Source organism: Bacillus rossius, chromosome 1 (genome assembly GCF_032445375.1).
Source record: "Bacillus rossius redtenbacheri isolate Brsri chromosome 1, Brsri_v3, whole genome shotgun sequence".
Classification (NCBI taxonomy): Eukaryota; Metazoa; Arthropoda; class Insecta; order Phasmatodea; family Bacillidae; genus Bacillus; species Bacillus rossius.
In genome coordinates, this window is record NC_086330.1 from 291,274,200 (window position 1) to 291,300,531 (window position 26,332).

At 43.3% G+C, this 26,332-nt stretch overlaps 2 protein-coding genes across 3 annotated transcripts; both read right to left on the reverse strand.

Moving 5' to 3' along the window:
- Positions 1–6,288: 6,288 nt before the first annotated feature.
- On the reverse strand, positions 6,289–10,924 carry LOC134527664 (putative uncharacterized protein DDB_G0277057). The gene is made up of 2 exons (XM_063360542.1): positions 10,841–10,924; positions 6,289–6,555 (listed from the first exon to the last, which is right to left on the reverse strand). Exons 1-2 carry the CDS (start codon positions 10,922–10,924, stop codon positions 6,289–6,291), a joined length of 351 nt encoding a protein of 116 aa, XP_063216612.1.
- Positions 10,925–12,056: 1,132 nt separating this feature from the next.
- On the reverse strand, positions 12,057–16,492 carry LOC134527734 (uncharacterized). Of its 2 annotated transcripts, XM_063360656.1 has the most exons (3): positions 13,812–16,492; positions 13,183–13,329; positions 12,057–12,144 (listed from the first exon to the last, which is right to left on the reverse strand). In XM_063360656.1, the coding sequence occupies exon 1, from the start codon at positions 16,255–16,257 to the stop codon at positions 14,581–14,583; it is 1,677 nt and encodes a 558-aa protein (XP_063216726.1). In that variant the 5' UTR covers positions 16,258–16,492; the 3' UTR covers positions 12,057–12,144; positions 13,183–13,329; positions 13,812–14,580. The 2 variants fall into 2 exon arrangements, with proteins under 2 accessions (XP_063216726.1, XP_063216727.1); XM_063360657.1 differs by having other exon boundaries at positions 13,183–16,492.
- Between the last annotated feature and the right edge of the window lie 9,840 nt (positions 16,493–26,332).

Here is a 26,332-nt window from a genome sequence, read left to right on the forward strand (position 1 = left end):
TTCAGGGTGATGGGGATCCGCATCAGTCGGTTTTCTAGCGTGGTGAGCTGCCCCAGTTGTTCAATGTTGTTCTCTGTGGCTTGCGGCAGGGGATTGGCTGGTACGGGGGTTAAGTCTGTAGGTCCTACACCCCCTACTGCCCGTTTTCCCGCCGGTTGTTGTTGCTGTTGGTGTCTCTGGCAGTCCTGATGCCAGTGATACGTGCCCTGTGGGCATCCAAGACGGCACTGTGGTGGTCGGCCTCCATCGCGCCGATTGCCTGCATTCCGCCATCCTGGAGATGTGTTTTGGTCTGTCCCACCAGGTGGGCCCTCGATCGCCTGTGTTGCTGTCCGCCATGGACGTTCCTGCGGTATGGCCCTGCTTGTCCCTGCAGTTGCTCCAACCTGATGTCTGGGTCCTCGTTCGGGGATAGTTGTCCCGGTCTGACGTACCAGGAGGTGTCGTAGGTTGCCTTCTGTAGCTGTTGCCTGTCGTACATAGTCCTCTACAGTCCCATTGCAGTATGGCCTGAGGAATGGTTGCAATTCTTGTCGCATTAATGCAGTAACTTTTGGCAAAACTTGCTCGGGGTCTTCTCCTGGGGCTATGCGCCGGTACAGACGCAGCTTGTTTGCCACGAACTGCTCTACTGACTCTGAGTCCTTTTGGGTCTCGCCGTAGAAGCGAGCCTTACAGCTCATGACTGCCATGCGGTCGTCGAAGCGCCGTGTTAAGCGGGTAGCGAACTCCTGCCACTGCATGTCATAGCGTCCCCACAGGTTCCACCACTCACGAGCTTGCCCGCGTAATTGCTCACTCGTGCGTTGTGTCCATTCTTCAATTTGCACCCTGCATTGTGTCAACCGTCCCTGACACCACTGCACAAACTCGCATGGGTCCTCATGCACTAGCCCACTGAACTCTGGTAGCACTATGCGTCCTGTTGCGTTAGCTGTCCGCCCCATATGCACATTTTGTTGCACTGCTGGGCTTGCAAGTACCTCCCAGTCTATGAGGTTTGCCCCTGCCTTCTGTGTTGGTGCCTGTGTGGGCCTTGGTGTTGCTATTGTATCCCAAACCAATGTACCTATTGCTAACTCTGCTCTCACTGGTTTGCACTCAGATGTGTTGTGCCACTGTTCCTCTCCTGTCATTAGGTCAAAGTCCCTTGGTGGTTGACCTGTTTCGCATGTGGTTGTCAGTCTGTGTGGTAGCATTGTGTCACGAATTTCTACACGTTCTGTCCTGCACACATTCTTCTATACTCGTTTAGTGAATATACACACTTCGGTTCGCCGAATGCAGCTGACTGTTCATGAACTCTGGTAGTCTCGATGATGAAGTGCCACACGTTCGGGCGCCAAATGTCGCGGCCTCGTCTCTGGTGAAGCTGTGGAGACGGGGTTGACGTCGCTCGGTCGTTCAGTTGTTGTGTTGTTTGCCCGGCGCCAGCTCTTTGGTAGAGCAGCCTCACACTCTGAGGCGGGAGTGGACCGTTCGGCCCAGTGCAGCTGACCGAGGACGTGCTGACAAGGAGTAGCTAGCAGGAAGATTGGATGTAGAAGAGAGGGATGCCCGTGGTCTCACGAAGAGTCGCTAGCGGAAAGGATAGAAGTTAGAGAGAGGGATGCCCGCGGTCTCACGAAGAGTTGCTAGCGGATGGGTGGGCAGAGAGAGGTAGAATGAGAGAGAGAGAGAAGGAGAGATGGGAAGCCCGCGGTCTCACGAAGAGTCGCTAGCTGAGGAAAGGAAAACGAGGAAGGAAAGTCAATAATACTACTTTTACTTGCGATATAGTTATTCTCCCAGATTGGCTGGGAGAGAGGAGAGCTTTTTTTTTTTTTTTAAATGGGGGACCCCCAGGGGGTCCACCCCGCCAAAAAATGACTATTTTAAAAAGAGTGAATACAAAATATGTACATGGAAGGAAATATCTGATAACAATAAACAGCAAAACAAAACAAAACATATTTACAATGAGTTACACGGCACTGGGCCCCTTCCAACAAAAGAGTCCTTGGGGGCTGGTGGTGATGTATGGCATTTTATTGTTGGTTGGTAGTGCTGGGGATGAAGAGCTGTAGGTGAGGCCGGGCCCGTTTGGTTCGGGTCTGGCCTGAAGATTGGCGGCCGGGTCATATGGTCAGCGGTATTTGTGGGGGTGGGCAGTGGTGTAGATGGTTTGTCCCGCAGTGCATTACCGTAAGAGGTGCGGGCCACCGATGTTAGCTGTCGGCCCCCCTGGCATCGGCGGCGGCATCTTCGTCGGCAGCATCACCCAGGAGGAGGTGGGCAGTGGTGAAGAGGGGGCGTCTGGGATGTGGGGTGATAGGGGGTGGTTCGGCGAGAAGTCGGATGAGAGGGTTGAGGTTGGTTGAGCATTTGTGTAGGAATTTCTGTGTGATGTGGGAGATGCTGTGGTGAAGGTGGGGAAGGCCGGTTTGATCGAGGAGGTGTTGGCGGAGGGTGGCGTGTGGGAGGCCAAGGATGAGGCGTGTGCCGAGGAAGAATGAGCGGGTGATCAGGCGAAGGTTGAAGAGGGAGGAGTGTGCCCAGGTCGGGCATGCGTAGGTGAGATGAGAAATGACGTGGGAGCGGTAGACTGTGATGCGGTTGGAGAGTGATGTACCGGATGTGGGACGGAGGACATGTGCCAGTTGTCCCATGACAGCGCGGGTTTTTGTTCTGATGGAGTCGAGATGCGGTAGGAAGGTGAAGTTGGAGTCAAGGGTTACCCCGAGGTAGCGGGTGGTGGGGGTCCAGGGGATGACGTGATTGCGGAGTTTGGGTGGGTGGTCTCGTTTGGGGTGGTATCGGGAGAAGAGGATGGAGGAGGTTTTGGTTGGGTTTAGGGCGATGCCGTGTGCGATGAATTGGGTCTGGAGGGAGTTTAGGCCGCGGCTCAGACGGTCGCCGAGCATCTGCTCCGAGACTGAGGAGAACAGTATGCAGGTGTCATCTGCATACTGGACTAGGTAGGTGCCTGGTGGGGGGGTGAGGTCGGCAATGTGGAGAGTGAAAAGGAGGGGGCTGAGGATGGCGCCTTGGGGGACACCGGCGTGGATTGGTCGTGGTTGTGATAGTTGGCCCTCTACTCGGACTTGGAAGGAGCGGTCTTCCAGGAAGGAGCACAGGAGTCGTGTCAGGTGGGGGGGAATGTTGGTGGCAGCGAGTCGGTGGATCAGTTGGGCATGTGGGACAGAGTCAAAAGCTTTGGCGAGGTCAAGGAGAGCCATGCCCGTGTGTTGCCGCCTGGAGAATCCTTGGACCACCAGGAGCTCCACCCGGGCGATGGCGTGGGAGGTGGAGTGGTGTGGGCGGAAGCCAAACTGGTGGTTGGGGAGTAGGTGGTGGTCATTGATGATGGGGAGGAGGCGTTGGAGGATGGCCTTCTCTGCCACTTTTGAGAGGATGGGTAAGAGAGAGATGGGTCGGTAGGAGGAGGGGAGGGTGGGCGGTTTGGCTGGTTTGGGGATGGGGCAGATGATGGCGTTCTTCCATGGGGATGGGAAGTGGCAGTGGAGAAGCATAGCGTTGGTGATTTTGGTGAGGAGGACTAGGGCTTTGCGGGGTAGGTAGCGCAGGAGGGGGGTTGGGATGGAGTCGGAGCCCGGAGCTGCGTTAAGTCGGAAGTGGGAGATGATGGACTGCAGCTCCTTCGGTGTGACGAGGGGGAATGTTGGAGTCTCTGGTATGATGGGGAGTGTGGTGTGGCGGGATAGGTGGTGAGCCTCGTCGTCTGACGAGTCAGACGACAGGGAGGTGTTGATGGCGGGTGTGAAGGTGGTTTGGAGGTAGGCGGCCACTGCCTCAGATCTCTCTTGGGCAGTTTCCGCCACTCCTGTGGGAGTGGTGATGGGTGGGATGGTGGTGGGTGTGGCTTTCAGCCTTCGGAGGTAGGCCCAGAGGGAGCCTGTGGAGGAGGAGAGGGCTGCGAGGCGCTTAGTCTCCTGTTGAGCCTTCCATCCAGCTGTCAACCGATGGCACCAGCCCCGCAGCAGGATGTAGATTCTCCTGCTGATCGGGGATCTGGTGGCCTGCCAGCGCGCGCGGAGGCGGTTCCTCAGGGACATGGCCTCTCGTATGTGTGGGGGGAAGGGGATGATGCGGGATCGGGGGGGAGCCATGGGAATGTGGGAGTGGGCAGCTGCCGATATGGCCTGGGTGAGAGTTATGGTGTGGGCGTCAATATCGGCAGGGGAGTTGAAGGGGACAGTTAGGTCGAGGGAGTGAGAGAGGGTGGTGCGGAAGGCTCGCCAGTCAGCCTTTGGGAAGTCAAAACGGGGGAGGTGGGGGTCGGCGTGGGGATGGTAGTGTAGAGAGCCGATGACTGGGATGTGGTCTGAGGTGCCGGAGGTGATGGTGCAGAGATCGGTGATGATGGGGAGGTGAGACGAATGGGCGAAGTCAATTATGCTTGGGTGCCGGTTGCGTTGGGCTGGGTATAGGGTGGGGGTGGGCGGGGCGTGGAGGGAGAGGTGGGAGGTTCGGAGGAGTTGACGGAGGGAGCTGCCCCGCCGGTTGGCGGTGACGCAGCCCCAGAAGGGATGGGTGGCGTTAAAGTCCCCGGCCAGCACGACGTGGGCGTCGAGCCGTCCGAGGGCCATGACGTCGGCGGTGGGGAAGGGGTGTTGTGGGGGAAGGTAGAGGGAGACGAGGGTGAGGGCATAGGGACCGCCGTGCAGCCTCACGGCGACCGCCTCAGTCGCAGGGGATGTGTGTATGTGGCGGCGGTGGTGGGTGATGCGGGAGTGGAGCAGGATTGCCACTCCACCGCTCCTCCCGTCACGGTCGGCGCGGTGGGCGGTGTACCCTGGTATGTGGAGTTGGTCTGTGGGGGTGAGCCAGGTTTCGGAGAGGAATACGGCATCTGGGGAGTGGGTTTGGATCAGGAAGAGGAGGTCAGGGAGCTTGGGAAGGAGGGAGAAGGAGTTCCAGATGAGGAGTTTAAGGGGAGGGTGTTGGGTCATCGAAGAGGGACAGGACAGCTTGTATTATTACTTCTATTTTGTCAGCTGGGGTGCGGGCGCGGGAGAGGGCTGTCATGGTGCGGCGGATGATGGGTAGGTATATGCGGAAAAGGTTTAGGATGTCTCTGACGGTGTCGCCGAGGGAGGTGGTGTCAGGGTCGGTGGTGTGTGGTGAGCGAGGTGTGGGGTTTGGTGGGGCATCGGGTGTGGTATTGGGTGAGGCACTGGGTCGGGTGGGGTTGAGTGGCCTTGCCCACGCGTTGCCCTTCTAGGCAGGGAAGGTGCGTTGGGAGGTGGTGTCAGGTGGCGGAGCAGTGGTGGCGGCAGGGGTGGTGTCGGATGTGCGTGGGGGGTGGCGGCGTTGGAAGGCGATGAGGTTAGGGCAGTCTGGGGAGGTGGCAATGTGGGGGCCGTCGCAGAGGCAGCACTTCCTTGCCTCGGGGGGGGGGGGGCGGTGCAGTCACGCGACCGATGTTCCCCAGCGCACTTAAAGCACCGGAGTTGTCGGTCGCATCTGGTGGAGGGGTGGCCGGGCAGTTGGCAGCGGTAGCACTGCGGGACTCTGCCAGACCCGCGGTACCGCTCAACCTTTACGACCCAGCCGCCAAGGTTGTTGATGTTTAGGAGCTGGTTGGCCTCTCCCTGGCGGTTGGTGGCAACCAGGAAGGGCTTGGTGTCGGCGTCTGGGGGCATTCGGAGGGGGAGCACGGACGACACGGGGTACCCGTCGTCCTGCAGCTGCTGGAGGAGCTCTTCGGGGGTGGTGGAGAGGGGTAGTCGTTTGATAACTACCCTGTCTTGTCTTTCGTCGGGGCGGCGGGAGGTGAAGGGTTGGTAACCGGCAGCGGATAGTTTCTTGTACAAAAAGTCGTGGTCGCGTGCGTTTGTCGTGTAAAAGGACGTCCTGTCACGGATGGTGGAGATTGAGAGGGGGCCAGTCAGCTCTTTCTGGAGTCGGGCTGCAGTCAGGAAGGGTTGGCTGGTGGTGGAGACGATGCAGGAGATTGGGGGCATTCTGGTGGGGGTCTGGGTGGGGGTGCGGGGTGCAGTGGGTGCTCGGGAGGGGACGGTTGTTGGTCGTCGAGGGGGAGGGGGGTCCATTTCGTCTTGGTTTTCGTTTTCGGTGCTGTCTTTGTCGGTGGTGGTGTGGAGTCGTCGCCCATGTCGTCCAGGCTGAGGGTGGAGGCAAATCTGTTACTGGTGGGGAGTGATGAGTCTGATGCGATGGAGTTGGTGCGGCGGCGTTTGCTGGTCTTCTTTGGGATCTTGAACCCTGTTGAGTCCATGTCGATCTGGTGCAAGGAGGCAGGGGGTGGTGGCGATTGGGGAAGGTCCATCAGGGCGGGAATTTGTTGTTGTTGCTGCTGTTGTTGCTGTAGTTGCTGTAGTTGCTGTAGTTCTTGTTGTTTTTGTCGGAGTTCCTGTTGTTGCAAGTGTATTTGCTGTTGTACGTGTTGTTGTTGGGAGAGTTGGCGCCGTTGTAGCTCTTGTTGTTGCTGTTGGTGTCTGAGTTTGTGTGGGTCAGGTGTTTGTTGTTGCGTGAGGCGGTGTTGTTGTTCCTGTTGTTGATCTTTTTGTTGTTGGCCGGTGTTCGGAGTGGTCCCTACAGTACACATTATTGGTGTACTGCTGACAGTGGTGGTCGTAAGTGTGGTTGTGGTTAGAGATAGAGGCAGGCTGGATATCGGGATCAGTCCGTCCAGTCGGCGGAGCTTGGATACTTTTACACATGCCGTTTGTGGTTTCAATGGTGCATCGGTGTGCGTCACTGGGCGCGAGAAGGTTTCGGTGGGGTCGGCAGTGAAGTGTAACACAGTTGCGTGAGCGTTTTTTGTTTCTGTGGTTGGGTTCACTTTTTGTCGGGTATACGTCTTTTTGAGGGGTGAGGCAGCCAGGTTGGGCAGCGACGGGAAGTCCTCATCAAGTGCACTGTTGCTGTCCAACTTGAAATGTAGATATCAATAAGAATACAGTTAAATTTAAAAATAAAAATAAAGGTGGGCGCTTTGTGGGGTAAGTCTATGCCACACGAAATACGTATTACACTTTATACTAAGGAAAATAAAGTATTTGATTACAACGAGCAAAATAACAGTAAGAAAATAATAGATACACAATTTCTATAATGATGATTCTTTTCCCAGATTTGCTAGGAGAGAAGAGCTGTCTAGTCTTGTTAGCCCGCACAATTTATACATGTTTTGTCTACAATCATTTGTGTTAAAGTTTTACATATTTCTATCTCTTTTGATCTTTTGCATTTTACAATATTATTTACACGTCTACAAAACATACTTACAATATACCCTTAATAATCTACATAAATATTTACAATAATAACATATATAAAATAACTATAATACATTGTCCCTCATCTGGTGGCGAGTGGTGGCACTACCAGGGCCATGGCTGGAGTGTTGCGCCGCGGACAGGACTGTGACCCGGGTTTTTTGTTTAATAAAGAGGAGGTAAGACGTCAAATTATATTCATATATTCCTTTTTTAATCACTATATAATGTGGTTTTGGCCCTATGAATAATATATAGATTGATGAACATGTTCTGCAGTCACAAAGTAGGTAGATGAAAAACAAATTATAAAAAGATACAGTTAATATAAGCCCTAGGTAATACTTAATACAAAAAATAATAATAATCAAACACTAAGGTAAGGCAAATACAGTAAATAGGAATACCGGACACTCCTGTCGTTTAACATGGGAAAGCCTGGCAACCACCGACGCTAGCGCTTTCTTGCGTGAGGTGTTGTATGCTAGTGGCGGGAATTCAAAAATGAATGTATTTCTAATGACATACACGAGTTTGTTACAAACGTTACAGTCATTTTTTCAGTGGTTTGGTTAAAATAACTGTCAGATTGAAATGCGTAATATTGGTTGTGCATAATAAACAAATTTGACGCGATGACATTGTGGCAAATATTGAACATACTGTCCTAAATGTTTGTTGTCATTGGAAAAGCAGAAATAATCTTTGTTGTGACATGATCTGAACAGGCGAAAATATTGGAAATTATTATGTACTCTCTTGCTAGTGCTGGAGGACAGAAATGGAAACGAACATGACCTCGGAACGAATTAAAAGAGAACCAAGTGATGGAAGACATATTTGTGTACCAATTAGGTTAGGGTGAACATGATGTTATAAAAACAGACTAAACATGCATTAAAATATTTTTTTATACATTTTCGTAAAGGTATTTTGTAAGCTACTTAACATTAAATATGCTTGCAGTAAGTTTATTCTGTTTCCAAATTTTTGTTTACTTATGTGTATGTAGGCCTATATAGACTGTTCTTTGGCCTGGCCGTGTCGCAGCTTTCAAGAGTGTGTAAACTCTCGTTAAAAACCAGGATTGCACTCTCTCTTAGTTGGGACTGGAGAAAGGACTTTCTGCGACATCAAGAGTGGGCAAGAGAGTGCTTTATGAGCGAGTAGAAACACAGTGTTTGTCTCAAACAGTATTGTAATTATGCACTCCAAGAGCAGAACTCGTCATAGTGGGGAGGGCTGATGAGATCATTAAAATTTTGGGGTAAAAACAGTTAAATCAGTAGTATAAAAGTGTAAAAATACTTTACTGAAGGTGATTCAACCTACCTTAACCTAACTATAATTTTTAGCTCAAAGAATGCTGTAATAACAGCTGGTAGTAAAGGTCATGTGTCAACAAAGAAGTAGAAGCAACAAAAAGTAAAATAAGCATGCTCTGTAAAAAATTACTATAATGTCACTGTTGTTGACACTAGTAAATTTGGTAAGGAGCTTTACAGTGCTCATGGGCATCATCTGAATAAGTCAGGAAAAATCTTTATGTTTATATTTATGTTTATATTTTCAAATCCTTCATCAAGTTTACCAATAGTACTATTTACAACATTCCATATACCTTTACTTTTATTTTAAGCATTACTAATAATTTTGTTATTCCTCAGTAATTTGGCTTTGTTGATGATCTTTAAATAAACCAGCTTATAATTTTTATAATAATTTTTTTACTTAGCCTAACTGATGTGTCTCTTTTGCTTTAAAGATATTTTAAATGCAGTGCAGGATAGAGGAGAAGACTGGAATAAATTGAAGGATGAGGAATTGTGGAAAGACAGAGGATGATGGAGGCATTGTACTTAGCTGACCCGTAGACAGGCTGGAAACAGTATAGGATGACTGATGATGATTTTAGTTTAAAATGGCCTATTTCCTATGTTACAGAGACCTAACATAACACAATAAAACATAACTAATATACTGTGGTATTCCTTACAGGAAAGTGTGTGACCTGAATATTACTTGTGCATTATTTTCTTGGCTTTCATGTTTTGCTTCTTCTTTGCTTTAATTATGTGACTTTCATTTACTACTTTAACAAAACACTTAATACTAGCATTAAGAAGTTTTGATACAAACATGGTTTTACACACTGAACACACTGACAAAGATGGCAACCTACACATGATTTCTTTCATTAGAGAAGATCTTACACCAACATTACTTTGCAAAATAATTTTCTTCAACATACTTTTAACACACCCATGTACAATTCTTGTCACTTGCTTTGCTTCATCACTGGGGTATAACAATGAACAACCTTGATACTCTTTCATGCTGATGTGAATTTCATCTATTTCCATAGACCAGTTCTCTTTGGTAAATTTTCTTTTGCAGTCTTCATGTTGAAGCTGACTACATGCCCAGCCAGCAAGGTATGTAACTGCATTCATTTCGATTTCATCACAGAATGGTATATGATCCGGGCAATCCTTCAGTGTTACCTGTGGCTCAATATATAATTTAAAACCAGCATCATTTATTTCTTTCCGCTGCAACAAAAATGTTTCCATATCCATTTCAACATTGCTGTCAGGAGATGATGTAAGAAGCTGCTGAACCATAGCTGCCCTTAGAGTTGCTCGAAATTTACTGGCATCTGGGGTCACATTATTACCCCCTTTCGATCTCATGACAGAAAAAAAACTCTCCAAGCAATCTTGTGTCAACCTTCTCGTCAACAAAAACTTGAAATGAAATTTTGTAGACAGATCATTCCACAACAACTTCAAAGCACAGATGTTTGTCTTCCATCCACGTATACAGCGAATTTTTTCTCTGCTACCACCTGTGAAATGAACGGTTTCTAACAAATGTGATGCCTTCACTAAAAATTCCCAGTGTATTGAATTATCTTGAAGAGGTTTTCGGAAGATGTTATTTGCACTGAGCGATGACGAATTGAAACAATCAAATAAATTGTCCATGTGTTCCAAAAATTCTCCGGTATGGGCAGCTTCGGGAGCCATGCTATTCAGCGCTACATGCGTCAAAATACCCCTACTGACGGAGTGACTTAAGACTTGGGCAGCCAGACACACCCTCATAGAACTGAATGGAGGCAATTTTATATGAATGTTCTTCAATTTTGGGGCTAATCTAGGATACATATCCTTATCTTTGTGATAAAATTCTTCAATGTGTTTCCATTTAAACGTTTTTCCACCAGCAACAATAACATATTTTTTGAAATTGTTTCGAACAGATTTCAGTAGATGGGGAACATCATAGAAAAAAAATACCTTCTCCCCATTTTCTTCTAGAAATGGTTTTTCCTCTGTGATACCTAATAAATTTCTGCATTGGACATTATTACTTCCCTGATCAGTAGTGACTACTTTCGGAATGAAACCAGCACCCTTGACTTTGTTGATCGCGGTCAGAAGGATGTTTTTTAAACTCTGTCCTGGAATAGGCCCATTTGAAAAAAAGTAACCTATTACCTGTTTGAAATTTGTTTTAATACCTCTCATCATGATAACCAACACTTGGTTTGCTAGAGGGATATCCGATTCCACTCCTGTGCCTGTACTGCTTACATCAAACTTCCAAGGTGCTATCCCTTCAATGATGTCACCAGCAGCATGGTATGATACTGCTTCTTTCAACGACATTTCATCCATGACCAACGAGACAACTTTGTCTTCTGTACGCATGTGTCTGCTTTTCATATTCAGCAATTGCAATATATTTTCTGCAAACCCAGGGCACACAGCTATACCTCCCAACCATCGCCGTAATGAGCGAACAGTAGGCAGGCATATAGTTTTCCTCAGAAATCTGTATGCAACAGGCGAACAATAATGAAGAGCTAAAGCAAAACTCTTGTCTGACTCAGTATATCTTCGAGCCTTCAGTTTTTTACATTTAAGTTTTAGCTGGTGGAAAAGGAAGCTATCTTTATCTTTGAAAACACTAGCCCAACAATTCCCATCTTCAATATCAGTACAAGTTCTAGGGAGTTCTTTAGTTTCTTTTAGTTTTTGTATTGTTTTCTTCAATTTCGAAATTCTGCATCGTGCTAACTTCAACTTCCTAACCTCAGCTTGCATTTGCAAATAAATAGCAGTACTATTTCTTTTTGGTAGCCTCGCATCTGGAAGAGGCCCTGAAAACAAAAGTTAAATTACAATTGCACTGCATCCCACTTCAATCGAAGTTACATTTGTCACTCTGATAAAAAAAAATATAAGTCACCGACTGCTTATTATATTCGCTGCCCAACCAGTTTGTAAATATTGATCGCAGATGTGAGAGATCATTTCAATGCTATGTGATCATGCACCACAAAATAATGTTTTGGTTTAGGCAAAACAGACAAGTATTTCAATGAAAACAAACATAATTCCAACACAAATGATTTGTTAACTGCTGCTGTACAGTACACAACATAAAAACTGACAACTGCAATTAAGTATTTTCTCTGACCTCGAGCACACTTGCTGGACCAGCAAGAGTTACAATTGTATTTGGCATTGAAAAAATTTAAAATTTTTATTTCAGAAGGCCACACCAGAAAGATATGACAAGCACAATTAGTTTTGTGAAGCAATTGGCATACTTAAATTGATTAGAATATGGCCTTGTACATAAGCAACTGAAGAGTTTTATACTTGGTACTGATTATGCTATTTAATAACACACAAATCTGGAATCTTGAAGGAGGAAATATCACAGAATTTTACCTGAATTTTCACAATTTTGTGGCAGTGTATTTGTTCTGTTTGAACATCTAGAGGGGCTTTATGTATCCAACCGAGGCCGTTTCTTTGGACTCCTCCTGGAATCTACCTTCGTGCTTCCATTATAAACATGTAGACTTGGAACAACTCCTTTTTTTAACCTGGAAATGGATTTCAAAATAACATTAACACACTGATATTCTTTAACAAACAATCCATACCAACTATAGCAACCAGCTAAGAACAATAGTACATAACCTGACTTGATAGACACAGGTGGGAGGAGGAAACAATATGAATTATGACAGAAGGTACAATTGTGGACTGAAGTGAAAAAAAGAAAATATGTGTGAGACAAAGACTGTGGGGTTTACAAGCAGAATAGTGAAGTGTATGGGCATACATAAACAGATGGGAGGGGCAGGAGCGAGAGCATTAGAATAAGAGTGAGAGATTTAAGTCAGTGCTTAAAATCCAGGTCTTTAGCACTGGTACAGGGTGACTAATTAACATGGAGTGACAACAGAATGAAAGGGTGGGGGAACTGGGAGATGCCCAAGAAAACCCACCAACCAATGGCATTGTGCAGCATATTCCTACATGGAAAATTCTGGGGCATGGCCCCACTGTGAAATGAACCAGGATCGCACTGGTGGGAGGTAACAGGACTGACTCGGCCTTCCTGGCAGTTAGTAGGGAGGTGCAGCAAAATGGTGCCTGTCTGTGAAAATAAAGGCACATGAGATGAAGAATGTGTAAAACATTAAAAAAATGTTAACGTGCTTTTTCATGCGTTACCAATAGATACACAGGACGGATATGATATTACACTAGTAGGTTTGAATATTATGACGTTTAATGAAACATTTCGAATTTATAATGCTTATACGTTGACTACAGAAGTAATGAATTATATTGTGATTTAAAAATAAAATTTGTTCTGCAAATAATTTCCAACACTTCTACAGTATGCAAAAATTTTACATGTAAACCTGTACAGTTTCTGAGTGGGTGTTGTAAATGATTTCGACAATCAGCGCATGTTGTTGCAAATGCAGCCTAAACTCAAAAACTGTAACAGACACTGCACTGCATTACTTTCAAAAAGCTAACACAATTATGGAACAATTAAACTGACTTTAACAAACTTTCTCAAAAACCAAACATTTAAAATATGTACCTGTAAACAAAACACTTACCCTTGGGATTTATTTCTTGGATTTCTAAAGTCATCATCCTTGAAATGTATTTCACACACTTTCAAATATTTGAGACAATCTGGACCTCTAAGTTTGACACTTTCATCAAGGTCAGCTCTCTTTGTTTTGTGCACCCACTCTTTATAGCTGCAAACAAACACAGAAGAATATTTTGTAACTAAAACATTGAGATGTATGCCTTATGTTTCTGCACACTATTGGCACCCTTCAGGGCTCTCCCCACCATACCCAGGCCCCTTCTTCCCTTGAAAACTACTCTTCCACCTTACCCTTCCACCCAAGGTCTTCCTGTAATACAACTCCCAGGTACTTATTACCGTCGCCTCCCCATTCTACTGATCTCCTCATCTGTAAAAGAGCCTGCTCTTTACCCTCTTCTTAGTGAATCTCAATACTTTCGTCTCCTTGACATTATTCTTCATTTTATCATTGCTTGATGCCCAGGAAGCTTGCGATAAAACTTTCTATAATTACAACTCAAAATGTAAAGTTAATACTGTTTCACTACTTATAATTTAAGAAACAGGCTACTGCATATAGTTTGAATTCTTTTCAACCTGAAATCTCTTCAAAATTTTACAGCAAAACGCAAACAACAATGTACTTACATGTCAGACTTTGGGAAAGAAAAAAATGACTTGGCATCCTTCTGAACTCTGTAATTACTGCACCCATACATTGCGCATATACTGCCGCACGTACCATATGTCGGCGGATCCATCTCAATTGCGCGTTATAAATTATTTACCACAAAATAATCACCGTCAAAACACGTAAACAAATGGGCTAACAACGTTACACACAACACTGCCCGATAGGAGCGCTGATCGCAGTTGTTTCCAATATGGCTACCGAGTGTCCGGTATTCCTATTTACTGTATTTGGGTAAGGTGCCCATTTATCGTCCCCCTAAGGGAAACTTGTAATTGTGACGATGTGGTTAGGGATAAAAATATAGAAAAAAATCCTGTAAACAACTCAACTCAATGGCAATGTATGCTGATATCGTAACTGCATGGAATGAACCTTTTGCGACACAGAGACAATAAACATCATTAAAATGTGTTTGTAGAGATTTCAAAAGTGGTGCTCTAATTCCGTCCCCCTTATTCCATATTCGATTTAAGTGTTATTTGCAGTAGCTAACTATGGAAAATTACATTTATAACTTCCGAAACCACAAATGTTTATATTAACACATTAACAATACAAAATGTTGTGAAATAATAATAGTTTTTCATAATAAACGTAAATATACCTATTTGCACACAGTTAGGCATGTAAAATTATCCATCCAAACAGAAATCGCATACAAAATTTTTGTTTCCTGGGGAGGAAGAACACATTTCATGACACCATTGGAAGCATTTGGTGCACTTAACCCATTTTTCTCCTCGCTTGTCCTGCGAAAAGTTTTTTTCCACAAATAGGGCATGACACATCACCTTCATCAGAACTGTCTTCATCATCGGTCGATACAAGAGGAACGTGTGTTTCGTCCTCGGTGTCACTGGAACTCACATCACATCGCCTTGTTTGCTTCCTGCGTGGTTTTGTAAGCTTAGAGGATGCTCCTGGCACTGGCTGACATGTAGATCCCATGTTGAGCTGTTTTTTGGTTTGTGGTGCTGGTCCTTTTGTCTGACGCTTTTCACGGTTCTTACGTTTCTCCAAGGAGGCTGTTAGTGCTGTCTTGTGGGGAGATCCTGTAACCAAGAAAGATGTGCCAGCTCTGGCAGATGTTGAAGCCTGGATGATAGGAACCTCTCTGATGTCTCTTGGCCTGATCACTTGGGGTGGACCAGTAGGTGCAATCCCAATTGCAGTTTCATCATTGACTGATTCCTCCACAACCTCCATTGTTTTAGCAGCAAAATGATGCTCTTGAAAGACATCAGGGTTAAATGGATGAATTCCAGTAGCTCGGAACCCATTAGCCGCAGTTTCGAGTGTAGCAGCTTGAAGATAGGCTTCACAAAACAAAGAGGAAACTTGGAGTTTCCTCACAATTCTGTTGGGGTTATTAGCCAACCATTGTTCAATGGCCTTTGCGTACAGAGTTTTCAGTGGGAACATGAACGCCACATCCAACGGCTGCATTTTGTCTGTTGAGTGGGGTGGGAGGCAAACAATTGACACCCCGACTTCCCTTGTCCGGTCAATGACCTCAACATTCCTGGTGTGGGAATAGTGCCCATCCAGTATGAGCACTACAGGCGCCTCTTTTGTAGGCTTAACTATGGATATGAAATGCTCAAACCACATCAGGAACAAAGGTCCAGTAACCCAACCTGATTCTGAGGTTCCACCAATCGAGCCTGGAGGGGCACCATCGAGCAGTTCAACCTGCCACCTTTTCTGCGGAAATATTAGAAGAGGGGGGATGTAGTGGCCGGCAGCTGACATACAGGTTATGACTGTAATTGTTGCCCCACGCTCTGCTGATGACAGTCTGTGCACTTGTTTTTGTCCCTTACTGGTAACCACTCTGGATGCCTTGTGCTGTACCACACTGATCCCAGTTTCGTCCACATTGAAGATTTTCGATGGATCAAAGTTAATTCTTTCAAGTTCGACCTTCAGAAGTGAAAAGAACTTGTGAACATTATCTTTAGTGAACCCTTTGGCTCTAGCTATTGAGAGGTTCTGTGGCCTCCTCAGAGTAAGTTCAGGATGACGCTTAAAAAATAGTCGGACCCACTTTTTACCAGCAGCCTTTGTTTCCCTTGAAAAGGGATTTGGAAGGTTGTTCTTAACAGCCAACTGGTAGGCCATTCGTCTCAAATCTGAGATAGTAAGACCATAGTAATGGTGGTCCATGTCCAGACAGTATTCCACGAGACTATTCTCATGCTCTGAAGAAAAAACAGGTTTTCTTCCAAATTTTGTACTTACACATTCTTCTGGTGTATGAGGAGACTTCACGTAGTCCTTCAGGGTAGCCCTAGGAACGTTGAATAATTTGGCAGCCGCTTTATACCCCATATCTTTGTTTCTCACAGCAATAATGGCTGTCACCATGGCAGCAGAGTTCCAAGATTTTCGGGGAGCCATCTGTGGAGTTACAGAAACAATAATAACATTAATTACATTATTTCAATATCGTTGATTAATTTTATTGCACTAGAAGCTAGTTATTTATATCAGTGTGACATTAATTATGTATATTATTATAAAACATAATTTTATTTCCGTATAAACAAAATACATTCGTTTATAGTTCAAACTGTTTCAATCTATTGCGTGTACAAATATAGCTTCAAGATATTTTGCGCAATGCTATTAAATGTTGTTTATTAAACAATTTTAAATAGGTAGGTATGTGTGCAAGGTTTCTACCTACCAAAATTAGACTTAAAATTAACATGGATGTAGGGGACGGATTTAAGGATCCCTGAGTCGACGGATTTAGGATTTACACGGGGGGCGAATTTAGGAATATCGCAAACATAAACACATCCGCCATTCCTGTCACACCTTTTTAAATAACGGTAACCGGAAAGCTGCTACACAAAGTTCAGACTGTATTTTACATGCAATAAACAAAACAATAAGATAAAACATACCTGGAAGCATCACAATATGGTTGTGAAGTTAAATACAAATATGTTCAAGTTTCGCCTCAAAGTTATAACGCAAATATATGGCGGCGACGAACAGAACGTCCGGATTTTCTCGTTGTCGACTCTCTACTGGATCGTTCCGAAGTGTTTCGTAGCCTCTGGGACAGGTGGCAGCACCTTCCTTGTAAGATAGCGTAGGGGACGGATTTAGGAGCGGGACGGGATTTGGGCACTTTACCTTATTATCCAAAAACAAGTTTTCTAAGTCACTTCCTGAAGAACACTTTGGGTTTGGATCGGCAGGCAACAGTATTTCTAGGGTTTCAAGTACCGTTATTCAGGATATTTTTTGGTTCCTCCCATTAAATTTGATGATTCTGGTAAACAGCATTATAATAGTTGGATTACTAGTTGTTTCAGTTTGAACAGTTGGTTAGGTTACGTACGTTTAAAAAATACTGCTAAATCTTGTATTTTTCTTTTGGAGACAAGAGATAAATTGTTTAAACAATTTTAATATTGTATGAAGAAATTTATTTGCCATTTACTTAAAAAATTAAACAAATCAACCCTTAACTATTATGTTTATGAGTATGCACATTAAAAAAAATTATTTGCCACTACAAAAACTAAAAATTATTTTAATGTTTTGTATTATAGGTACCATATTTTAAGTACCTAGGGCTTACATGTAAAGACCACGTGGAATAGGTTTGTTTCCTCTAAAAGTTATCCAACTTGCACTTCTAGTAATATTGCACACTTGGAAGCTTACTACATACTTAAATCCACCAGTAGCAGCATAATGAACAATCTGTGAATTGCATAGTTGAAATGGGGAGGGGGGCAAGAGCCAGAATAAGAATAAAGTTAAAAGTACTCTATGCCTGTGAAAATAATTGTTTATAAGTTTTATTTTTTTTACAGGTACCTTGCAACAGGAGATCAACAACAGTCTGTGGCCTGGGTCTTCAGAGTTGGCAAGTCAACAGTTTCTGAGGATGTGAAAGAAGTTTGTGATGTTCTTTGGGAGACATTGGCTCCCATATATCTTAAACCCCCTAAAGAGAATGAATGGATCAACACTGCCAAAAATTTCTCTGATGCATGGCATTTCCCAAATTGTGTAGGAGCCTCAGATGGCAAACATGTGATCATTCAGGCACCCAAAAAAACAGGATCCCAATTTTTTAACTACAAAAAATCATTTAGTTTGGTACTAATGGCTACTTGTGACAGCAATTACAATTTTACTCTTGTTGATGTAGGGCAGTATGGGTCAGCTTCTGATGGAGGTGTTTTTGCATCATCAGCTTTTGGTCAAGCCTTCAAAAATGGAGAATTAAAACTGCCATAAGGTATTGCCAAGTTACCAGGAAGTGACCAAGCTTTGCCTTGTTTTCTGGTCGGAGATGAAGCTTTTCCATTAAGTGAAAACCTCATGCATCCCTATCCAGGAAATAATTTGACTTTGCAGCAAAGAGTTTTTAATTACAGACTTTCGAGAGCGAGGCACACAATCGAAAATGCCTTCGGTATTTTGGTAGCATGTTGGAGGATTTTTCGACGTCCTATCATCGCTGCTAAGGAAACGGTAGATAAAATTGTGCTGGCCGCAGTGTGCCTCCATAATTTTATAAAAAAACATGAAGCAACCCTGGCTCCAACAGATCACATTTACTGTCCACCAAACTTTGTGGATCAAAATGGAAATGATGGTTTGTGGCATCAGGAGGTAGCACAGGCTATAAGCACATTTGGTAGAACTAGATAGAATCGTGCAGCACAGACTGCATATAAAATTAGAGACACATTAGCTACATACTTCATGACTCCCGAAGGACAAGTCCCATGGCAGTTAGAATATATTACGCGTGGCCAACATGGAGAAACCATCAGAGCATAGTTAACTTGCTTATAAAGTTAGATATGTGCACAAAATAATGTTAAATGTATAAATAAAAACTACTAATTGTGTTTTTTTTTATCATATTAGACAATAAGTTATAGTAAAAATGTGTCTTATTTTCATAGATTTGCCACCAGTGCTGTGTGATTGTAAAATTATAAATGTAAGTTGTACATATCCATTGTCTACAGGTCCTGAAAATATTCTTAAACTACAGGACTAATAAACAGAACTGATGGTCACTGTAAGGTACTCGACAACGTGGCTCCAATTTTATAGACATTTTTTCAGTCGCCGAGACGTTTTGATACATTCAATATGTATTCTTGTGATGGGAATATCAGTAAGTGTTTGTATCCATGGGAGGCGGTAAAAGTATTAGGGTTTTGTGCCAACCAATCGGAGAAGAATTTGTGATGATTTTCTTTTGCAGAAACACCTCTACGGGAGGTTAAGATATGTTGTATGATATTGTGTTCTTGGATGTAAGGGCTATGTTGTGATTGGTCGGTGAAGTTACACAGCTGCCACTCAGTTGCGTTGTATTGCAAGTGTTAAAAAGTACTGTGCCAGTAGGACGTGTGAGATGGTGGCCCACCAAACCATAGTATGATTAAATTGAGGCAAACAATTTCATATCTAGGTGCCAAGGCCATGAAGCATTAAGCTTAAACCTTCATTTTTATCCTTTTTTTTGTAAGTTTTAATAAATTAGAAATTTTAGGCCCCCAAGTGTGCAGCGAGGCCCAGGCAGTCCACTGGCATACAGTTCCTGTTTATATTTGGTAACTAGCCAGACGATTAGGTCACTAGGGACATTACTTTGTGAAGGCACAGCACTGAAGAGCGACAGTGACACTTAAATTTACATGAGAATCATAGAGTAATTCAAATTCATTTCAAACACTTAATTTTAACACAATCCTTAATATTTTGGAGAGCATTGACAATAAAATTAATAGCACACTTTACATCCCATTACTTGTAACCTTTAGTGAAATATTTTTTAAGTGTTTTCTGTATATGCAAGTTATGATCATAATCTTAGCCAGGCATGATTGTGACTTGTCACATTTTCATGGATTTGTTGCCAGTTCTGTAAATTATTTTAAAATAAAGAAAAAATCTACTTCATGAAATGGTCTACAGGTCACGAACAAGTTACAAAACAGGACTGGTCACAAGATAAACAGCTGTGGTGTCGAAAGTTCTAAAACTTTAATATCCAGCAGCCTTTTCCTATCTTTTAATGTGGGAAATTATCTCTGGAAAGGTCGTAGCTTCATAAGAAAAAAGCAGAGTAATAATCTTGCATAGAGGCTTTTCCGGAAAATTAAAATTCCGAAAATGCTTATTTAGTACACAAAGGATGTTCCTGTTATAACCCTGAAAACAGCATCGATTAATTGTTTACCTGTGTAGTTCTGTTTTTTTTTGTTTTGGAGAACTTTAGTCAACAAGTGTATTGTTTCAATAATCAAGTTTACATGTGTATTGCAATTGCAAGGAAATATTAAACTTTCTATTTTCAATTTGTTTATTTTTTATAAATAACTACCAAATTCATAAAATCTGCATTTAAACTAGTGTTTTGAGTCTAATGACTGTCCACAATGTTTTAAAGTACTTTAAATGTATCTAACCTTACCCAGGGGCGCAACAACTAAATTTCCAAAGGGGGGGCAATATACCTTTTTATAAAGAATCATCGACCCCACCTATTGAAGCGGGGGGTCCGGGGCTCCTCCCCCGGGAAAATTTGTATTTCAAGGTGGAAAATGGTGCTATTTAAGCAGTTTTATTATCTAAAAATTGATTACACAGCACTTTCTTTGCCCCCGTCTGCCCCCACTACAAGGTTTCTGAGGGGGGGGGAAATACCCTTGCCCCCCCCCCCTGTTGTTGCACCCCTGACCTTACCTCATCCTCCAACATTTTCAATATTTGACAATTGCAGTGGCTACAGCAATACACGGGTGTTTAAATCTATAAACTGCGGTTTCTAGCAAACCAGTAGGAATTTAGAAACAGTTTTAACTTTTAAGGGTATTGAGAAAAACATTTTGGAATTTTAATTTAATGAAAAACAGGTAAGAATTTTTACAAAAAAAAGGCACATTCTTTTGCAAACAACTAATCTATTTCGCATACTGTACAACTTTACTCATTTAAAAAAAAAACTGATTACTCAATTTTCTTAAAACAACTTGTGCAAAAAAATTGTAATAATATTTTACTAGTAGACCCAAAAAAAAACATTAAATTGTTACAATTGGAAATTGTTGTTGCTTGATAGTTATTTTTTTTAATACAATTGTTTTATATTTACAGAATTGTATTGTTATTTACATTGTTCATTACATCAGAGCTTAAAATTAATATATGTACAAGAGAAATCATGATAGGTCATTGGAACAAATTGTATTAGACTGTTCACAACTTTATAAGGGTACACAGTCCACGCCATGACTTTAGACATTATGTAGAAATCTGCAAAAAAAATACAGCAAGAAAATAAGATAATAAGAACAATTACAAATACACATAAGAACATAAAACAAATTACTTATTCAAGCAGTATAAAATGACAAGTACGAATCAATTAACTGCAGTATTTCAATCTGCAGTTTACCCCTACTTTTTGGGGCAACATTTTTAAGTTTAGAGGCTACAAATTTACCAAACAAGTCTTCGGGGCTTTCATTTTGTTTAGCCAACAGTACTTCGGCAGTTTTTTGCAATGTTTTTTCCAACACAGGAATTTCACCTTTTGCAACATGTTTTCTTGGCAGTCCTTTTCCTTTCAAAAAACAATTATTAGCATCATCTGGTGAGCTTGTTGGGGAAGCTGAGCGGGAGAATGTTGTACATGAAGAGGGTGGCGATGCTGATGTAGTTGGTGTTGATCCATTTGATGTTGAAGCTTTTTCAACATCTCCAGCACTGAACGATGATAACGATGTTGCTGAGGTGGAGGGCTTAGTGGAGAAGTTGCTCACAGTCCTAGATATAAATAGCACAAAAAACATTTACTGCTTTGCAATAATAAAATTGGTTTTAAAAAATGAAAACATTTAAAAATTTACACATGCTCAACTCACACATGCAATATTTTTTAAGTAGGTAAAAGCAGAACTGGTACATGAATATAAATGATTTTTACAAATATTTTATTTCTACCTTTTAAAAGCATCAGTGTTGCCATCAAACAAATAAAAAAACATTAAGTCACTTGAGTGTACAAAAAAAAACACACACCCCTATAATTTTTTAAGCATTTATGTTACAGTCACCTATAGTCGTAGACCAACTTTTATGGCATAGTTATTAGGCGAGTGCATTGTTTAGTTTTACCAAATTTATATTTTTTCCACCTCCCAAAATGTTTAAACACTACTACCTATAGCATTTAAGCAACATACTGGCTTTGGTTACCTAGCCTACTATGGGAGGAAGACTATTTGCCTACATCAGCTAAAAATCATAAATGACTATACATTCAAGCACCAATACCTCGATGAGCACCAGGACACATCGGACAATCACAGCTTAACAGTGTGTTGCACACAACTCAGTGCCATCTGCTGCTGCATCTGACAAACTACAGATTTTCTTAGACTGGGCAGTAGGCATGGCTTGCCAACCCGTTCAGCCTGGATGATGCTTGATGATCTGTACTGAACCAGCTGTTACTCTTTGACTGATTTCCTTTAAGACTATTTCAAATCTAGTCATTCATTATGTTACGCGAAGTACCTATTCCATGTTTTTAGACTGTGGACTGATTTATTTCCTGACTTTAAAATTGTTTCAAATATTAATTTAATTATAATACACATTTTCCAAACACAAAAAAAATTTCAAAAAATACAAATTTTGATTTATGTCAAATAATCTTTTTAGTGTAACTGAACCTTCTCTAATGCATTTAACTATTTAACACTTAACGTTTATTAGGGAAACTCTAGGTACAATTTAAAGTAAGAAGGGGAAGGAAGGGGTCCAAAATATCTTCTGTGTCCTTACATAGGGGGAGGGAGGTCAAAATGGGCAAAAACTGTCCTTACATAATTAATGAACGGTCCCCCAAGCATTATATATTTTTTTGTTTATACAATAAACTCAAAAACATTTGCGAGCATTAATGAACTACCAGTAAAGTTTTATTCAAAGATTGAACCTAGGTAATTTTTTAACTAAATACTCAATAAATAACACTTACACGAAACATCAAAGCTACAATTCAAGTGTTACATGTCTAAAGTTATAGCTTCAGTGAAATATTGCAAATAATAAGTAGCTAGTTCAAGTCAACTACAAATTGCATTATACATTGTTCAATAAAGATTTTACATATTATTAATGTAGCTGGCCTAACGTCACCAACCTTTCGCTTTAGTTTTTTGTCTTATTTCGCAAAAGACACAACTTAGCAAATTTACCAGATACACACAATGTGTTCCCATCTTTTATTTTCAATTGAATGTGACTTGTCACATGGCCCCCAATAACAAATACAATTTTTAAAAAATGAATATATGTTTTTAGAGAAATACCTAGATAAGTAGGTTAACATACTGTAACGTTTTCCACCCCCGACTCACGTTTGTTCGGGCGCCATTGGTTGTTGCACAACTCCCCAACCAAAGGGATTTTCCAGAGTTTCAGTGGTTACCGAAAAATGGCTACACAAGAGTTTGTCGCATCCCTTCCACTCAACCAACTCGCAACACGTTGATCCAGTCCTTTTGCAGTCTCGCTTCCTTACTCCTCCCCTGTGCACCTTACACCCACGTTTTCTCTCAGCGTCCCATCCTCCATCTTGCCCTTCTTCTTCTTCTCTCCCCTCTTCCGCCGGCACTCCGTATCCCTCCGCCAAGTTCACACGCAAAAGTTTCAAGCTAAAAAATAGGTGGATCAGGGCGCAAGAAAGTAGTTCCTAGCCAATAACAGCCCCCTGGCTGCAGACAATACTGCTATCAAAGTTGGAAGAAATGGCTTAACTGCCATTTTATCAGGGCATGGGGATAAGCTGCAGTCCACCTCACAACCCCCCAGATAAAGTCATCCTAATGGGTGACTCTCACAAATTCAGATGGCTTTCTCTCTCAGCAGGCTCATGTCAGTCACTGCACTAGTTGCATGATCAACACAAATAACATTCCTCATTCTCCTCTATATAATAACACCTCTTATCTACACAGGCTCTTAGTTGCCATGGCTTCTAGTCTCCCACTAGGGTAACCCAACCATGTTGCCCCTACCACATGAGATCCAGTCATGGCCCCTTTCTTTAACAGCCTCAAATCACATGTCACAAAAGTAAGGCTTCAGTAACCCTTGATTAAAGATACCCCGCACTTCATTATTTTTGACCCCCACCAGTTCCCAAACATTCGCGCCCACTGCCTTGCTTAGCCTGAAAGGTCCCTCATAGAGTAGGTGAAGTTTCTTGGTTTCCTTCTGCAAATAGTTACTTTTCTCACTAACTCTGAGTAGTACTAGGTCCCCTACCTGGGATCTCTGAAAGGGTTTACTTTGCTGCTGACCCCTCTTTAACGCTGCATGCTTCAAGCGAAGGCGTACTTCTTTCACCCTATATTCCCTCCTCAATTCATCGCCTGCAGGAAACACACATTGTCCTGCTAGCTCATCCCGTTGTCTTTCATCTGTCACAATCTCTCGAGGAGAGAACCCGGTCCCACTGTGTACCTGCTCATAAAGCAATCTGTTGATGAGCGGAACTGCATCGGCCCACTTACTATGGCTATCATGGCAGTAGGTCCGCAGCAATCTCCCTATTTCCCGCATGACTGACTCACTAGGATTGCTTTGGGGATGTCGGACAGAACTGTAAACTACTTCTGTTCCTGCCCAGGCGCACTCCCATCTCCACATGTCTGATGTAAATTGCGTCCCATGATCGCTAAGCACCCTCTTAGGTACCCCATACTCACTTAAATACTGATTGATCATCTTGCTAACACAAGCAGCTGCGGTAGCTTTCTTTAATGGATAACAACAGACCAGCTTTGAGAACACATCCAACACTACGAACAGATACTGAACACCGCCCCGACCCTTTGGTAATGGTCCATACAAATCAACTGCGATCGGCTCCCCGGGCCCCTCAGGAATAATCGGCACCCAACGGTCCTCCCAGCTCCTATTCGGATACTTGGCCTTCTGGCATATGTCACAACTCTGTAATATCTTCCTAATACTTTTCTCCATGCTCACCCAGTAGTAGCTATTTGTTGTTAACAACAGAACTTTCTTGGCCCCAAAATGACCATTGCTGCGATGCAAATGCCAAACAAGCCTTTTCACCCAGCACTCAGGAACACATAACTTCCAGTCCACTGTGCCTGCCTTTTTCTTTCTAAAAAGTAACCCCCCAGATAAACAATACCACTGCTTTAAATTTTCTGCCCTTGCATTACTTCCCACCTGACTGGTGGTTTCCAATGACTTGATCACATCACCCCACACAGGATCCTCTCTCTGCCATTCCCCTAGCTGACCAAACTCAGCCACCAAGATCTCGTCTCGCTCCAAGGTCATTCCCGCCATCACTGGTCCCGTGCGTGGTTTTTCCTCCAGCACTATCTCCTCCCCCTCTATCACGGTGCGGCTCAACAGATCAGCATCTTGGTTTTCACCCCCCTTCACATACACTATCTCTAGACGATATTCCTGCATTGCCAAACACCAGCGTGTTAGCCGGCTTCCCATTAACTTGCAAGACATAAGGAACGATAGCGAATGGTGGTCTGATAATACCACAACCGAGCTACCTAACAACAGATTACGCAGCTTTCCCAAACCCCACACTACGGCCAGACACTCTCTCTCAGTGACTGTATAAGCACGCTCCGCAGGGCTCAGCGTCCTACTCAGCAACCCTATAAGCTCCTCTTCCCCCTTCTCGCCTCGTTGAAAGCACTTCACCCCTATTCCGTAACTGGATGCATCAGTGCACAAAAAAAAAAAAGGTTTGTTCATGTTAGGATGCCTTACTATACAGTTGTCAATAAACAAGGCCTTTGCTCGCTCAAAACTGTCTTCACACTCCTGCTCCCACTGCCACTTACAACCTTTCTTTAATAACCTGAGTAACGGTTCCACAGTATCAGCAAATCTTTCGGCAAACCGCCGGTAAAAATTACACAACCCTAAAAATCCCTTCAGCTCCTTGACTGACTGTGGCCTAGGAAAATCTTTTATTAAATTTACTTTATCAGGGTCCGGTCTGATCCCCTCTGCACTGAGCTGAAACCCCAAAAACTTTACTTCTCTTCTCAGAAACTTTGACTTGGATAACCTCAGTGTCAGGTTCACCTCTCTAAGCCTACACAACAGTTTATCCCAAATCTGTACATACTGTTCAAACGTCTCTGTGGCAATCAGAACATCATCTACATATGTATGCACCACTGACTCTAGCTCGGGTCCCAACGAAGCATCCACCGCTCTGCAGAACTCCGCAACGCTATTTGGTAGGCTAAAAGGGAGCACTTTAAATTGATAAGACCGCCCTCTGTACAAATAAGCTGTATACGGCCTATCTTCCTTCTTTAGTGGTACCTGCCAATACCCTTTTGTGAAGTCGGTCGTGCTGATATATTTACTGCCGTAAAATGATTCAAACAGGGAA